At 39.3% G+C, this 17,808-nt stretch overlaps 1 protein-coding gene across 10 annotated transcripts in view; it reads right to left on the reverse strand.

The window, feature by feature from the left end:
* The window catches only part of HECW1 (HECT, C2 and WW domain containing E3 ubiquitin protein ligase 1), a 236,242-nt gene that overhangs the window by 140,676 nt on the left and 77,758 nt on the right, over window positions 1–17,808 (reverse strand). For all 10 annotated transcript variants that reach the window (XM_085570302.1, XM_021531974.4, XM_021531968.4 and 7 more), the window contains one exon: window positions 8,196–8,520. In XM_085570302.1, coding sequence (XP_085426428.1) covers window positions 8,196–8,520 — 325 coding nt within the window. The remainder of the gene's footprint in view (window positions 1–8,195; window positions 8,521–17,808) is intronic.

The raw sequence follows: 17,808 nt of genomic DNA on the forward strand, positions 1-17,808 counted from the left end.
CTCATTTTTCATGACACCAACAACAATCAAAAAAGCAAATGACTAGCCATTACAGAGACTCTATTAAATCTTGGCAATGATGCCTGTAGGTTTTCAGAATACTGTGGATGAACTGTGGATCCAGTTCTTCCTCACTTGCACTTGAGTTAACCACACTGAGAGTTTGAGCTCTGTCACTCAAGGGACTTCCCTCTCCTTCTCTGCAAAAGTGGAACCTCTGGCTAAAAGTAGAGCTGACGGAAAAAGACTCTATTCTTCCATGGTGTCCTTGAAGTGTTAGGGAGCTGTGCTCCAGAACAACCCACCACTCGTGTATTTCTCTCCTGTAACCACAAATCTGCTGAAAAGGCAGAAGGAAGGAGGAAACCAAGGAGCCTCAGAAATAAAAAATTGTGAGGCCTAAAACCCCCCAGGAGATGTTAGGTTGCAGTGGGATGGGCATCTGTCCAGTAATACTGGTGTCATTTGGTTCTGCATACCCTTAGAAGTGTGATAGCACCACACAGCTGTCAGTGCTACTTCAGCTGTGCCCGTGCCAGCTACAGGCTTCTCCTTTAAAGCTCCTGCACTGCCAGATTTATTCTTATCCCTGCAGCAGGTGGACCACATTTGGGTCTCAGTACAGCAACAGCTCTACTTCACCTATGCATTGCACGAACTTATTCACAAGAAATGACATCCAATTTGCACACAGAACTGAAGATGGGAGGGGGAATCCAAACAAGGATGATCCTGATTTCTCCAGTGCATACTGGTGTGTGGTAAGGTAAAAGATGGAAGAATTTTATTTGCTTATTTTTAATATAACAACAAAGTTCTCACAGTCAGTGGAAGCCTCCCCATTGACTACTGTACAATTTGGAAAATGAGGACTAGGTCACAGCAGTGCAGCCATGAAATCTGCTAGAAAATTTTAAAATAAGAGATGCTGCAGGCCCAAGGCAGTATGAAGACAAAATATAAAGCGACATTGGAAGATCTGAAATGTGAACAAGGATGACATTTTTCCAGGTTAACAATGTTCATTAAATAGTGGGGAAATAATTTGCAGTAAAATAGAAAAATGGAAAATGGATTTACAGAAATGTTAAAAGACAACAGCAAACAGTAAATTAGACAGGAGGTTGTGATCTGATAAAAGCAGTGGGAAAAAAAACTCCAAACACAACTCAGATGTGTACACTGAAGCACTACAGTACAAAGAAGCTCTTAAGAATCTGGATTGATTTTATCTGGAAAATGGTATTCAATTATAAACTTATTACAAAGTGAAAGATCTCCAGTGAAGAAAAAATGCCTTTAGGGCTGGATAGATCAATGGATGAGAAAGATTACAAAAGCTAAATGCATACACAGTCATTACAGTAGTTGTGGAAGGCAGCATGGGAATATCCCAGTGTTATGAACAGTGCAATGTAAATGTTATAAACAATAAGGAATGGGAAGGATTTAGTTCTAAACCAGAAAAGTAAGAGAAGAAAAACATATGCTGAACCTTAAAAATCCACATGGCTGGCAACCTCTCCAAAACAAATATTTCTGCTTTAAGCTTCATCCTGCCAAGAATTTTATGTCCTTTCTGCCCACTGTTTGTGCCATGATTAATTCTATCCAGTCACCGGTCTGAACGTGCTGCATGGAATATGCTTCTTTTGCAGGATTGAGGCCAAAATCTGGGATTTGGTGCATCAGTATCCCCAACCAATTTCTTCCAGAATATTTTAGTAGATGATCACTACTGACTTCACTCTAAGTCTGGGCTATATAGCAATATGGACTTGCACAGCACAGAGGCAGTTTTATCCACGTACATAAGGACCTTAGAAGTCACTGAGAAGGCATGAGGATGAAGTTACTCCCTGTCTGCATTATTTCTCTCTCCTGATATTCAGCATGAATAGTTGCAATGGAAAATTCTTTTTTACCCATTCACCTACAAAGATGTTAATAAGAGCTGTTATTTTATGGAGAAGGAATACATGAAAATGGGAATCCTTTGGCACACAGTAAACACCTCTACGACATATTAAAAATATTTAAGGAAAATAACTGTCAGTCTGCAGGCTTCTTTACTACAAGTTCCCTAAAAAACCATAAAGCACACCACTACTACCGCAAGCACTCTGCAGAAGCTTTTTGGTGCATTGCTACTACCACTGTTAACACAAATGACAGCTGAACCTTGGAAGCAGTGAAAGGGAAGACATAGGTGATGGGAATATTCAGAAACGCTTGCATTTAAGTGTTGACTATATCTACTTGTAAAGGGGTGAATCAGATGCAAAAGCTAACTGTGTTCCTGTCACATTTGGTGGGTCTGTAAACAGCATATCCAGGTTTTGTCTGGCTGAAGGGGTGCACCAGCTAGATACAGAACTGGGAAAGGCAAGAAGTGACTCAGCCTGATAAATCACTCTCGCTGGATTGAAGAGCAGCCAGGTGAAAGCAAGCCACGTTGGAACAAACAACTGATATTGCTCCACTAATATATCTGCCAAGGCCTGTGATACTTGGTCCTCTGACACTTTTTGTTCCTGAAATAAATTGTGCTGTGCCTAGTGAAAGCTGCCTGGACACTGTGGACCTCTGTTGATGTTTCACAGAGGGAGCAGAATTGCAGGTGTCCAACAAAGCTTAACATGCTGAGGTGATCACAGCCAGCCACGGTTGCCATCTCCAGCCTGGCAAGAGACCCAACTACGTGATGACCTGAGGAGGAGCCCTAAGACCACCGAGAAATTCTCTTCCAAGGGCCATAAAAAGATTGGAAAGATGGGTGACCCCAGACTGCAACAAATCCAGGCATCAACAAAATTCACTCTAAGCAGGCACATTTTGAAGTGTTTTGTTTTACAGATGGCTGCATCTGAAGCAGAGAGGTGGAACAACCATCCAAACATGAAGAGAGAGCCTAAATCTGGGATTAGATCTGTAACAAAGACACCCACAACTCCCAGACTTATATGCACATTGCTGTTTCTAACATTTTACTTCTCTGCTGGCAACACTGAAACTCTTTCTTCTCATATGTATTGGATGCTTGGTAAAATAGCTGCACAAACAAGTTCTGGTCCAAGTCTATGGCAGGAATAATGTACATTTTTCCACTTGTCTCAGTGAGCAGAACAGCAGGCCATCTAAGCTTAAAATCAACCCAGAGAGTGTTTAAACAAATGTCTAAATGTCTATTAACTAATAGTTATAAGACTTGTCAGGTTGTGGTGAATTGCCTTTCTGAGGAAGAAATAACACCACAGGATGAAACAGAGGAGGAAAAAAGTTTTAAAGCTAAACTTCAGCCACTTAAGCAGATGAAGACTGCTTATATAAATATGAGAGGAACTACTCTGGAAAAAGCCAGCTACAGACAGGAAATTGGACCCTCCAAGATTTGCATACAAAGACATTTTTAATAAATACTCTATATAACGTTTTGCTTTCATATAAGAAAATGGTGAAAGAAAGAAAGCTGTCTTAATACAAATAAGCAAAGTATAATGTTAGCCCTGATAAACCCCTAACATCAGTGTGCAGACACTGGAGTAAATGATTTTTTCAAAAGTCTGCTTTAAACATTTTTCATTAGCTCCTTTACATCAGATATAGAGGTGATGACAGAAGTGAAATCCAGTAGCAGCTAAAATGGCACTACAGTAATTATAAGATAGCTCTTTATCGACAGGCAGCTGCCAGCAGTCCATATTAATTTATCTAAAGGGGCTTCATGCTGTAGCAAATAGCAATAGCAAATGAGATAAGAGAGAAAGAGAGAGCCTTGAGATAAATAACTGCAAATATTCCAGCTGCCTCAGAGTAGCCATTAAATGAGAGTCCTTACTTAAAAAAATATACCCTTTCTTCATTATTCATGACTTTGTTTTAGTTTCATTTTTTCCCAATAGACTTTCTTTACAAACAGCTTTTATGCAAAGAAAACTTAAATTCCAGACTTTTAAATACCAACAGAGCTTTGTTATATTCAAATTTCTTAGAGAAGTCTTTTTGATTGTTTACACATATTTTAGATTGTGGGTCTGTTTCTGAAAAATTGCTGAATGTTCATAATACTGTAGTTCTCTTGAGGGAAGACAAATGCACATTTCAGATGAGTTGTTACAGAATGTAGAGGCTCCTCTGCATTGCTCAGAGCTGATTAATAGTATATAGAGTTCTGAGAAGTTAGAGCATCTCTAGAGCTCAAGCTTAACAGGAATGAAATGTAATTCCTGCTTCTGAATGCACAGTATGTCTTAAGAAATGCTTGTTTTCCCAATTTACATTTTTTTTTGTTATCTTTCCACAGCTAATCTTAAAATGTGCTGAAATAATAACATCTATATTTTAAGAGAGTCAACATTTACTATTTTCCCTTCAACTGAGGAGTTTTCTATGGCCCTTCATAAAACTCATATACATGTGCATGCATGGATGTTTTCAGGAAGCTTCAGGGTGGATACTATTTTTTGACATGAGACACATGACCACCATTTTTTACACAGCTTTTTGAGAGACTGACTGCTTAGTCCATTTGCTGAGACCATTAACAAATGTTATGCCTAATAACCAGTACTAAATCCGGCTCTTACCTGCTTCTGGAAAGACTGCTTTTTTTTCCCCAGCTAACCACCCTAAGGAATGTGTAAATGGATCGATAGGGGAGAAGAACAGATATCTTGTGGTAAAAGGAGCTGTGGCTCTTCAAAAGAGGAGCAAGCAGACAGAATTTTCCCGCAGGAAAGAGGACCTCATCTCCTCTTTTAGGCTACTTTAACTTTTGAATAGCACCCAAAATGTCCCACAGTATGAATACATATGAGATACATGATTTCTGCTCCTTTTTTCTTTTTTTTTTTTTAGAAGGTATTTATATCATCCCAATTTCCCCAGAATTGGAATACCATTATTCTGAAGTCTGGAGTTTATTGGGTATCATCAAATTTTTAGTGTTGGCAGTGGTGGTGAAAAGAGAGTAAGTTTTATGCATTTCAAAACCAACACTCATACAAAATTATTTGGAGCTCTTCCCTAGAAAACTACAATGGCAACAATTAAACTCCTACAACACAGAACTGCCTTCTTCTCTGCTTCTGCACAGTTCTTTCCTGGGATACTCCCACAAAACAAATAACAAACACCAACTGCAATGCTACCAACACCAAGGCTTAAAGAAAATCCACAACATACTGCCTGATATCCTAAGGATGCAAATAATTTCCCAGTACTCATGACTCTCCACCATACAACACAGTGCTACATTCAAACCTTCCAGCTCGAATTTCACCAACCCAAACGATCACAGAAAGGATTGGGTGGTATCCATAAGGTGGATTGAGACAAACACTAGAATGACCAGCAGCATCGCAATAGTTAACAGAACTGCCAGACAAGTGATAATAATAGGCTTCAACACTAATCCTGTCCTGAGCAGACTGGCAAAAGCTCATAGTTTCTTTGGCTCTCTTGTTCCAGTCTGGCTGCTAATTCAAAACATAATTATAGATCGGTTTACATTCTGAAGGTCGTACCTACAATGCCAGGGACATTTCTTCTCTTAACAGAGGTGCAGGTTCACAAAATCTGTGCAAATACAGACACAAATCTAAGCCATTAGGGATGCCTGGATCTCCCACCCCTATGGACTGGTCACAAACAGAATTTCAGGTCAGAAAGGTGCTTTGTATGGACCCTTCTAACTGTACCTACCCCACTATGAGACTGTGCTCTCATACAGCCACATGAACTCGATTCTGTCCTGATAAACCTAAACTGAAAGATGCACTACAGCAACTCAAGGGCATTCAGTCTGCCAGACTGAAACTGTTCTAAGTCAAGCCCCCAAAAGGCCTTCATCAGATGTTTGCTCCTATAGACCCGTTCCTACTGGTTCTCCCTCCTTTGTAAATGTGGATACAGCCATGGTGCCAGTTACCTTCATAGATGCTGAGTGTTTTCCGTGTCAAACAAACTCTAAAACCCAAGTGATATTCACAGGTCTTCCATGTTCTTTAAAGGGAACCAAAACCAAAGCTCATATTACATGAGGTTTTCAGGAGGGGCAGGAATGGCAAGAGGGGAAGGGAAGAGAAAAAGGGAATGAGGGATGCTGCTGTCTGCTATTTCCTCAGTTATTTAGAGTGGAAACCTGAGAGAGTGGAGACAAAACACCTTCAAAGACATCAAGGATCAGCTTTTGGTTTCTCGGGGACAGGACACACTATTAATTTTTTATCTGGCAGCAGAGTTCCTTGGAACAAGCCATTGACTATTGCCATAAACAACAGGCATTCATCCAGGGGCAAGGATACACTTCAAATTTTTCACCTTTAATTTACTGGAGTGTCTGGGGGGCAATATATCCTGTTTGATGTGGTAAATTAAGTAGAAGTACCTGGTATATTTTTATTTTGCCCAGTTAAATTTCTATGTATTCATGCTGCTTGTCAAAAAAAAAAAAAAAAAAAGAAAAAAAAAAATTGAGTGTGTCTTCACAGCCCTGGATGCAATGCCTGAGCTGTGAAACCTGGCTGAACAAGTTCAGTCAGCACGAAATAGCCCTATGCACTTTCTGTTGACTTCAGACCACAAAAAAGAATATGTCTTTATCTACTGAGGCATGAGTTCATGAGTTGCCTGCACTACTTCAGAACAGGCATACAGTATTTCATAGTGCCCAGTGCTGGGGGCTGCTGTTTCTTCTCATCTATTCCAGCAAAACATTTCACTTGAAACTTAAAGTAATTTAAGTAACCAAGTAATTTTCTGTTAAGGCAAACAAACTAGGCTGATTTCAAGGCACCTGTTTTAAATCCAGTCTCTACTTCTTTCCTAAAAGATTTAAATTTCAGAAACCTACTTTTCTTTTCAAAGAAGGACATTTTATGAGATTACTCATGAGAAGGAGGACCGCAGATTGGGTTATTGTAACCTCCACCCCTTTCCCTCCCTGTCCTAAACAGCCACTCTTGTCTAGCCCTTCTTATAGTCTCTTCAATACCCTGAACTTATCTTCCAATGCCTAACATCTAGCCACCATGGCTCTTCTACATGCTCAGACCTAGCACTTTCTCACATATCCCCTATGCCACCAACATCTATGTTCCCAATATCATCAGTATGTGAAGCCAAGCCATTTGGTTTTATCCACTAAAGCACTTCTGTAACACCATGGCTCCTATGATGTCCCCTATGCCTGTTCCAAAAGCTCATAGCACAACATCATATGCTTGTCTGGTTCTGGTTCTCTGTCTGGGCAAGATGAAACCATGCTATTAGAACTAGAATATCTGCTTGGTACTAGCCATACCTTCCAAATAGACAAGGAAAGCAATTTACTAATATTTCCCCTTGTGGAGGCACCAATTCTTTATAAAAAGTCACTGATTTTCAAGAAACATTCAAGAACTTTAACTTTTTAAGACCCCAAATACACAGAAAAATGCATCTGAAACTGATCCATCATTTTCAAAATTTAGCAGGGAGTAGAGTTAACATAAACTCCAGTCTCAGCAGAAGGATTATTTCTATAAGAACCAAACCAGGTTAAGAAAAGCTAATTTTATACTGAAGTGAAACAATCAGGTAGAAGTGGATTGAAACCATTTCCTATTACTTTTATGTGGGGCTGGCTTTACTAGATGGAGTTGCCAAAAATATGCCAATGTACATGGCTCAATATAGCTTCCAATACACAATAAAAGGAAAAAAAAGCAAAATTTTCTGGGACAATTTCAGACTGTCTCAGTCTATAATTATTGTTCATATCAAAATATCCTGTGGCTATGGAGAAAAAGCATTCTCACAAGGTTTTTAAATGATTCATATTCTTGTAAAACCTCTCATCTGTCATAGATAACTCAAGGAATCTCAAGAGGAAATGCTGAAAATATTATACTGCCTGGATACAGGAGGTATTTTCCCAACATCCAAATGGCTTCAAAATGAATTTATCTTGAAATGTTAAGAAACCATTAACAGAAAGTCTTTTTGTATCTTTGCTGAAGAAAAAGTGAGCGCAAGGACTACACCAGTAATACAGAAAGGAGCAGAAAATATTCTTGTAATATATAAACCCGCTTTAAGACTACACTTAAGGGAGCTGTATCAGCTCACTACTATCATTAATCCACATTATCCTAATGCCTACATCTACAAAAAGCAGCAAGGATCCCAAAGGGGAAGGGGTAACAGGGACTTACCTATGAGATACATCCCAATCCAGTCCCCTGCATCCACTTCCTCTTTTATATCCCAGTATATCACTAGGTCCTGTGAATGCCCGATGGAGTAGTAGGAGCTGCTGACCATCAGGGTAGACCGGCTGTCTGAAGTGACGAGGTCTGTGTCGCTGGTAGACCTAGGAATGGTGACCGTCTCATGGGAATTGTTCCTGATGTCCATGTTATGGAACTGGTCAGGGTTATAGCTGTATCTGAGAGGCTCTTTGCACCGGCGCCGATTTTGTGAGTTCCTAGATGGAGATGCCATGGCTGCCAGGCCCAGGAACCTGTTTTGGTACAGATTCTGTGAAGAAAGAAAGGATAGTATTTACAGTGTTACTAATTTTTCAGTGATATCAGAGCTCAGGAAAAGTAGTAGGTTGCAGCAAGAAAGTAAAATATCTTTTTCCATGTATCATTGCAAAAAAGAGATGAAAAGAGGCAGTAAGAACAGTTCTAACTCAGCTCCTACTCCATAACTCTTACTGTGAAAGCAAGTGTAAGAGCAAGCCTTGCACCACCAAGCTCAGCCACAACTGAGCTTGGCAATGTAAGGAAATTAATAGGAACCAACTTCCTCCATGTTAATGCACATATCCAGACACAAACACATATAATAAGAAACTGCCAGAGAGCCACCCTCTTTTGACGACACAAGCCAGTCTTCTCACTTTTGACGCCTGGAGTTAAATGTTAGCCCCAGTAATTCTTGATACATTTGCAGAAGAATCCTTCTTAAGGCGCAGTCCCTCTAGAGACCATATTTCATCTGGAGAGAGCAGTTAGCAGTAAGAGCTGTTTCTCCCTGCTGGGTATCTGAAGAGTGAGCACCATGAAAACAGAGTTAACCCTGCCCAGAAATATAAATACAAAGTAAGCATTGCAATGCCCCTCTGCACAGCTGATAGCTTCTGATGCTATAGCTCTGATCTGGTTTTTGCAGCAGATTGTGCATACTAAGCACTCTCAGGTAGGAATTTATGAATGCACCAGATAATTAATGATAATTGAGAATGTTACTGCAGAGTAGTCATCATCCTAGAAGTTGAAAAATATTTTAATTTCAACCTACCCTTCCTCAAGGCAAGCTGAGTGACTTGTACAAAACGTGTCTTGGTGAACGAATTAAGAGCTTTTGTGAGATGTCAGATGGAGAATGCTTAAGTTATGACTGGGTTAAATTTTGATGTGAAGACAGTCTCTGATACTGATCAAAATACTAGTTATTCCTGACTTCCATACTGCTTGTTTTTCCATCTTTCATCCCAGCTTTCCCTCTTGTCTCCCTGCAGCTCTGCTATTTCAATCACTCAGCTTTTCATTATTCATTAGCCTTCCATTATCCGTCTGTTGCCAGCCATGCTGTCAAGTCTGTTAGATACAAAACCAGACAGCTTTCCAGTATGCAATGAAATGTTTTTCACATGATCAGAAGTCAAATCATCCTTTTGAACTCAAACAAATTAAGTGGCAGAAAATCATAGCTCCTTTGTCCAGCCAAGCAGTTATTTAACACAGGCTTTATGAAGGTTATGGTAGCACAGAAGAACAGTAAGTCCTGAAAAAAAACCCCAAATATTTTCTTTAATAATACTGGTTTTGGGGGAATAATTAAGCAACCTATTATTGTATCTTAAGATTCTGTTGCACAAAAACTGTACAGAGAGCAAAAAATTCAGCTGGCATGTTTGCACCCCTAAAATATGCTGTCACTTTGCACACTCTGCCTGACAACGCTTAAAATCCACTGACCCAAATCCTCACTTAGTGCATTAAACAGGGTTTATAAGCAAAAATAGCTCTGGTAGGAATGCCACACATTATAGGAAGTGCTGCAAGACTGAAGCTAATAATGCAAAAGGTATTTTTTTCTATAATAGAGGTGGAGGAACAGGGGAGGGAAGTTCCGGGAAAGGAAGAGGGAAGAGGGAAGAGGGAAGAGGGAAGAGGGAAGAGGGAAGAGGGAAGAGGGAAGAGGGAAGAGGGAAGAGGGAAGAGGGAAGGGAATTATGTTGCATTTGCTGTGCATCTCATTCTCTCTTTTTTTCTCCTTCTTTTCTTGCATTCGTTCACTGTTTGGAAAGAGAGTTTGCAGTATAATGACCCAAATTCCATGTAAACAAAAAATGCATATTTTTTAATCTAAAAACATGCTGTGAACATTTTCTAATCTGGGATGCAGAAGCGGGCACACAAACTATCATGCTGTAGTCAGTAAATTAAAATTGTTGGTAGTTTCTGTCCCTTGGCAAAGAAGGCATTGGCTGTCACAAAAGTATCTGACATAAGTAGAACTGGTTTTATAATTGTGAGATATCAATGTAACAAACGTGAAGTTCACTCTTTGGATTAGTCTGTATCATTAATAGCATGGCTTCCTTTGCTCACTGCACTACCCAAAAGCTACTTCAGTTCAAAGGCAGACATTTTATTTCTGGTGACAAATTACTCCAGGGAGTAGTGGTTCTGCAGATACTTTCATTTTGAATGTTAATGGATGCAGAGTATTAATTAACTGCATACCTTAAAATTAAATTAGACTTAAACATTTTTTTTTCAGCTCCAGCATGACTTTAAGCAGTTTTAATAAAAATGGTATATTTATCACTCTGTTTGAATTCTGTAAGTTCCTGTTTTCCCGTATGCTGATGCCAATGGAACAAATGGCATAATTTTAAAGCAATCCAGAAGGCCAAATTCTCTGTAAATACAAGTCTCTTGTATTTCCAGAAAATCCCCAAACTGGAAAAAAACCCCAAATGAATGAAATAGTCACACATAATTATCTGGATTAAATAAAGGCATCAAAATACAAGCATGGCTGTATGAGTAAGTAGAAAAGAGGTTAGGTATAAAAGTTATTCCACATTTTATTACCAGCTTTTCATGTTTTCTATGTAACTATCTAAAGCCCCCAAGCCCTGGTGATAGAGTGCCAGCCATGGTGAGAGACCTTAAAAATCTGCAAAGACATCCTCTTGATGTCTTGTGAAAACAATCTGATGTGTCATGGATACATAATATATTTTTTAAATTATGTCACTTTTAGAGGTGTGAGATTAGTATTTACTCAATTAGTAAATACTCAATTTACTTGAGTAAATTAGTATTTACTCAAGTATTGCAGTGGTGTGTACACAACACACACTACACTAAACAGTAATTTCTAATATAAAGTGTAAATTATAAAGCAAGAATAAAGAAAGACCAAATGTTGGTTGGCAGGAAAGACCTCTTCATTCCTGCCTCAAAACAGTCATTCTACAACTGCTCTTACAGTCAGTCCTTGAAGGGGAGTTTCCACCCAGGGACACTGCACAAAATGACCCCCAGGCTTTACTTTCCCACTCACTCCCCTCACCACTGATTTTCAAAGAGCTCTGGAAAGCTTTGTCTCTAAAGATCTACCAGCTACATGAGAAGTCCTACCCAAAATCAGATATTTGGAGGATTATCTGTGAGCAGCAGTTTGACTCTTATTTATCTCACTTATTCCATCCAATGCAAACAAATACCAGAAAAATTAACTGAAGGGGTTTTTTTCCCTCCTATATAAATCCAACTGCAATACTAATGGGGAAAAGTAGGAAGGAGCAGCCTAAAGGAAATAACAGATAAGATCTGACTGTAAAGAAAACTGCCTTCAAAAATATAAGCATAGAGAACCTGTAATCAGTAAATACCAAGAAAAAAAAAATCACAGTTTCTTCCCACATTCTCTCCCTTTCTCACTCACACCTCTCTCCTTTCCCAGTTGCTGTCAGGCATTTGGAAAGCACAGAACTGTTGTCACTGGTGCCTTTTCCTTCACTACCTGAAAAAAATGCACCATCAATGGTACTTGTCTCCCTCTTTGAGACAACAAAAATCCTCTGGCTGAGAGGCTTCACACACCACTATTGCTAACTGAATTTTACCACAGGATTCAGAGCTGACGTGGAAGCATCCCCTGGAAGTGTTTAATGTCCCCTGGAAGGGTTTAATGTTAGGGATTTTTCTTTTTTTTTCTCTTTTTTTTTTTCTTTTTAATTTGGGAGTATTTGAAATCATGCTAGAAAAGTCCATGATGTTTTAGCAAAAAGAGATAGATCTCAGATAAACATCTGCAAGGATCCAGCTCTGTTCTTTGTTCAGACAATTAAGAGCTTTCTTCCAGAAAGTTGGACTGATACCATTTACCTCTGATTGCTGGAAGATGGATTTGTGCAGGTCAGGATTGTGGTACAATGTACTTTTACTGCTCATACCAGAGACAAAATATGATTGAAACACAACCCATCACTGGAGCCCTGGCAGATGAAGAAATTTAAGAGAACAAGGTGACAATATTAGCAACCATGACAGCGGGCTCGAAGTAGTCACTCAGATGTCTGCAAGCATCATTGCAACCCAAATGTCAAGGACAGCTGCTGAGAAAGACAATGAGATAGCTTTCTGTGATGGGAAGCTATGGACCCTGTGCATTAATCCATCTGAAAATTTAATATGCCAGTGGTCAAGTCTGGCATCATAGGCAAATCAGATGTGGAATCAGTCTCTTGGTTGCTCCACCAGAAATTAAGGCTCTCCTGATAAGTTTTTAGCTCTCATTTGCAAGACTTACGTGTTTTTTTAAAGACAAGAAGGAGCTAAGACTGATTTAAAAGTAAAAAATTAGGGCAGTCTGGTGAAAGATAAATTACCTCAGCAGAAGTCTTCGGACCAGCTTTCAAGAAGGTAAGACCACATGTGTCAACAAGGATATTGTACTAACAGAACAGTAAGTAAGGTGGTAACTGCCAACATGGAAGATTTGGTAAGCTGGATGAGAGAAAACCTATAAAGATTTAGAAAACCTAGTCATAGCCCAGGTATGAATACCCAGAGTGAAATCCCGAGGCTGGGCCAGAAAGACAAGTAGGAAAACAATAGTGCCTACAGTCATCAAAAGACGATGTGATGGGAATCTGCAAGCCAGAGCTTTGAGGAAGACCCTTAACTTGAAGGCATGGCTGCTGAAAGAGCTTATTATTATTAGAGCTTGAATTAGAATTGGGTAAGTTTTGAAGGACAGGAAACTCATCTCTGTTGCATGGAAGAGTAAAATAATTGGGTGAAAGAAGAAGTATATGATAATGATCTTGCTGCTACTCCTTAGAGGGCAGGACTTTCCCCTCCAGCCTTACTCTCAACTCAGCAATGTGAAGTCCTCTCTCAGAGCAAACTCTCTTACTTTCCATAGCTCTGAATACTTATTGCAGGATCTGCTTCTTGCTCTTCCCAGGAAACCCCTCATCTTCACGTCCACTGCAGGCCTGCTCTGGAGGTATCTCTTCCCCATCTGCTCTCCCGGCCCATAGCCCTGAGGGTCCCTTAGCACCGCCACTCAGCTGCTTTCAGGGAAACTATGCTATCCCTCTGTCAAACTCAGAGGCAGGAAAAGGCAAATGAAGTGGTCTGATTTCTTCCTTTCTGCCTAGGGAGAGTCCTCAACACAGCACATGGTACCTGCACAGCAAATTTAACCATCAGAACATTTGCATTTTCCATCACTGCAGGCATAGTACAATTGACTACACAAAATGCAAGGCAATGCAGAGGTAAGAAAGAACACAGTTCAAAAGCAAGCTGTAATCAAGGCTACAGCTTCAGCTATCATAACAACCTCCCATCAACCTACTGCCACCTATCTCAATTATTTATTTATCATCCTGTTAAAAAAAAATCCCTTTGAACATCTGAATTTTGGAAGAATTGTTAATACTATGCTTAAAAAAAAAATTTAAAGCATTGCTTATACTACAGCCAAATCCAGTAAACAAGGGTGTAGAGTGGAAAATGCTATGCAGTCTTCTCCATAAAATCTAGTACTTGACTTGCTGTAAACATAAAACCCAACACGAAAGTCATGAAGCTAGGGATTGGAGAATGCCATGAAGCCAAAGGATTTGGAGAGCACAGAGAAGTTTGTAGCATCGGTCCATTTATTTTAGAGGCACGGGAATTGCTTCTTAGCACTCCAAATTAATTGTTTAATAGACCAAGGGACTTGCAGGCTTAGACAGTCTACTGACACTCTTTTCCCTGTAAGATATTACAGAGCACATAGAAGAAAGTGCTGCTCTTGGGAAAGCTGAAAACATTTCAAAGGAGCACATGCCATAGAAAACTAGAGAATGTTAAGAGCATTTGTCTCAGTATTGCACATCTATGACACTATACACACACACATATATATATACATATTTATATATATGCCTATAATGACCACTAATCAAAAATCAAAGCCATTATACATCAGCAGCAGGGCAAATGGATGTTATTAGGCAGTTCATATTTCCATTTTCTGACCTTTGTGCCTTTCCAGTCCAGCTGTAGTGCTATGTTAATGTATCCTCTTATATTTAACTTTGCTTCAGTGATGTGCAAATCAGTGCACAAATTAGAATCAAAATGAAAGAGCTGGCCTGAAGGTCAGCCCAGCAAGGTTTGGTGCTGGTGAGTGGGATTGATTCCTGATTCAGGCCTATTAGTCATAAGGCAGAAAAAAGTGGCAGCACAGTAATGAGGGTACTCTTACCATCTACACAGCAAACAAACAAGAGCAGTCCATATTTTCTGTGAGCACTTAATCTCCTGGAGACAAGAAGATAGAAGCTGGAATATGGGGAAATGATGGGAAGGAAATTCTTGGAGTTCAGAAAAAGGAAGAAAATTAATAATGTGTTTTTTTCTTCTCTTTGCGAAAGCACTACAAAAGACTACTGTCTGATGAACCCAAGAGTGCGTGCTAAAAGACACACACATCACATTAAGATCTGTACTCCTGTAAGTATATAAACCAAACAATCTTCTGAAAAACAGCAACAACAAAAAAGACATTTTCTTAGTTTTACATGAGTTGACCCCAAATTTCTCCACTTTATGTCTAACTAAGAGCAATTAATAATCTTACATTCAAGACATTTGCACTGAGTCACTAATAATCCACTCACAGTTCACTACGTAAAGCACTAAGAAGTTTATGCAGTGAAATGCAACTAAATATAAAATTAATTTTTTATTTTCTGTTAAAACGGTAGCAGCAAAAACAGTCTTGTCTCAGCAGTTTAGCACAGCAGGGGATGAGAAACAGCCATCAGACTTACCCGTTACAGAAAAAAAGATCTGAAAACACTGCCAACATTTTTAAAGGACATATTCAAGTACACAAGAACAGGTAAATATATAATATGGCCTGAATATAAAATCTCAAAAAGATAATTATAAGGGAATTAGAAAAGTGTCAACATAATAATAACTTTAATCAAGATAACATTACACAGCTTCAGTCTGTTCTTTTCACACTAGAAAATGAAAGAAATAAGCTTCAGATCTTCTCATATGCTACAGTCAAATACTCCAAAGTCCACAATGCTCACCTTTGTTCATGTTTTATGATGCACATGATAGGAAATATATATCTTTTACTTGGTTGGTTTTAACCACCAGAAGCAGGCAGAAAAGTCTGCAGCAGTACCAGACAGAGGAAGGACACTGACTACCTCTCAACAGGTGCAAGATGAAGCATTTGTACATAGCACAACGCACCCCCTCTTACCAAGCATCCTCGTGTCCACAAAGGCCAGTGTGGACTATGCCAAATTCACAGATACACAAGTCCTTGTGACTGTGGTGCCAAAGACTAAAAACCTCCATTCTTCATCATTTCAAACCCAAGAACAATATTTAAGGACAACAATCATGGCAGGAAGAAATCCAAATATTCTGCAGCAAGCACTAGTATTGGTTTAATCCACCTTTTAAAGTAAATTAAGCATCACTCGAAGAAGAGGGTTGTCTCAAAAAGCCTGTGTGTCCCACACTGGTCTGTATAAGAATCACTGCCACATTTATGAGGTCCACTGGAAAGTGGGGCTCTGCTGGCCTCCCAGGAATGGTACTTAGTCCAAGGGAATTTCAGGAAGGAGGAGGTTAAGAACAGGGATGCTCTTCTCTATTACAGCCTAAAAACACTGCTGCTCTTCTCTGAGGTGATCCAGTGATACTCCTACTGAGAAGCCCTAACCATGCTGGATGTCCTGTTTCACATTCTGCACAGTACATAATAACAGACATCGCTTACCTGATGGATTTTTACAACCAGTTGCTTTGGTTCTTCAAGTACTTAGTCCATGAAAAAGATCAATGTCTACAGAGGTCCAGATTAATTCAGTTGAAATTCTGAGTACTTAAACCACCCAATTTAGGAATGCAAGACTCCCTGAGTACTCAAAGGGAAGGAACAAGCAGTTCATGAAAATGACGGAGACCCAAGTAAGGCTTTCCCAGACAGAATTCAGCTTCACCTCTCTTTATGCCTTTATAAGGAGTCAGTGACTGTTGGGATCCTAGGTCAGATATGTTAGGTTAGGTAGGAAGCAGTCAGACCTCTTGAGCTGTAAAATTTTATATTATATAAAAGTAAGTGGGCAAAGCAGTCCTGAGGGCAGCAGAAGATGTGTATTCTAAGTACATTAATGGATGCAAAATAGAATAAGGGAAAATAAAAAAAAACATAACTAAACTACTACCTGATTACCTAAGAATAGTCTGATTTTCTAGACAGCTGTAAAATTGCAGACTAGAGGGTACATCCAGAGAAAAAACACAGAAAATAAAATACTTATATGTACTCTATGTACAGCTCTTTTTAAAAATGTAGTACCAGTAAATGCAGCAGAGGTTTACAGGAAAAGCTGTGAAGACATTTTGCACAATTGAAGAGACTAACAATGAAATGATGTAAACATGAGTTGCAGAAAGATATCCAGTAATGTACACTGTTTCCCAGAACTGTCAGGTACAGTAATTTCTCAGTCATTGCTCAGAAGCAGTCTGAGATTTCCCATGTCTCTTCCCCAAAGTTCAGTGACTGGAGGAGTTTTTTTTTTTTTTGCGAGAAGCACTCTTTATTTCTTATGTTACATGACAGTTATAAAAATCCTACCATTCTCTGCCATGAAGAATGCAGTACACCTTCCACTAAGACAACTGTTTTGATAGAAAACAAGCCTTGTGTGAAATCTGTAGTGTATATTGCTACCAGACACAAGAAGAAAAGACATGGCTAATGTATTACACAGGTGTCAAGCATAGCTTATTATGCATAAAATATACACACAAAAAAAGAGGTGACTGAAAACAACTAAGCACAGATCTCAAAATAAGATTTTTATATTAACCTCCTTCAGACACAAGTATAAATCTTTGCAAATGAAAGGTTCATGTGTGTATGTATCAAAGGATTTATCGTGCAGATCTATACATGTAGCATTCCCACCACTCATGCTTCTCTTTTTGCCTAGACACTCCTGTGCAGTGCAAGTGCATCCATACACACCACATTTATCACCATGACCTGCAAAACTTCTCTTGACTCTGTGAGTGTTATCCTCTGAAAGGGCTGTGTGCACTTTCCCTCCTACCTCCCTCTATTCCAAGCTGTTGGCAATGACCCTGTTCCTCTGTGCCATGTCTCTCACATCACAGCCTATGCCAAAGCCATATTCCAGATGACCATGCACCTTCTTCTCCTTCACATCCCTTTTTTTTCTCAAAGCCGATCTCCTCT

This window comes from Lonchura striata, chromosome 2 (assembly GCF_050655825.1).
Source record: "Lonchura striata isolate lonStrDom1 chromosome 2, ASM5065582v1, whole genome shotgun sequence".
NCBI classification, from domain to species: Eukaryota; Metazoa; Chordata; class Aves; order Passeriformes; family Estrildidae; genus Lonchura; species Lonchura striata.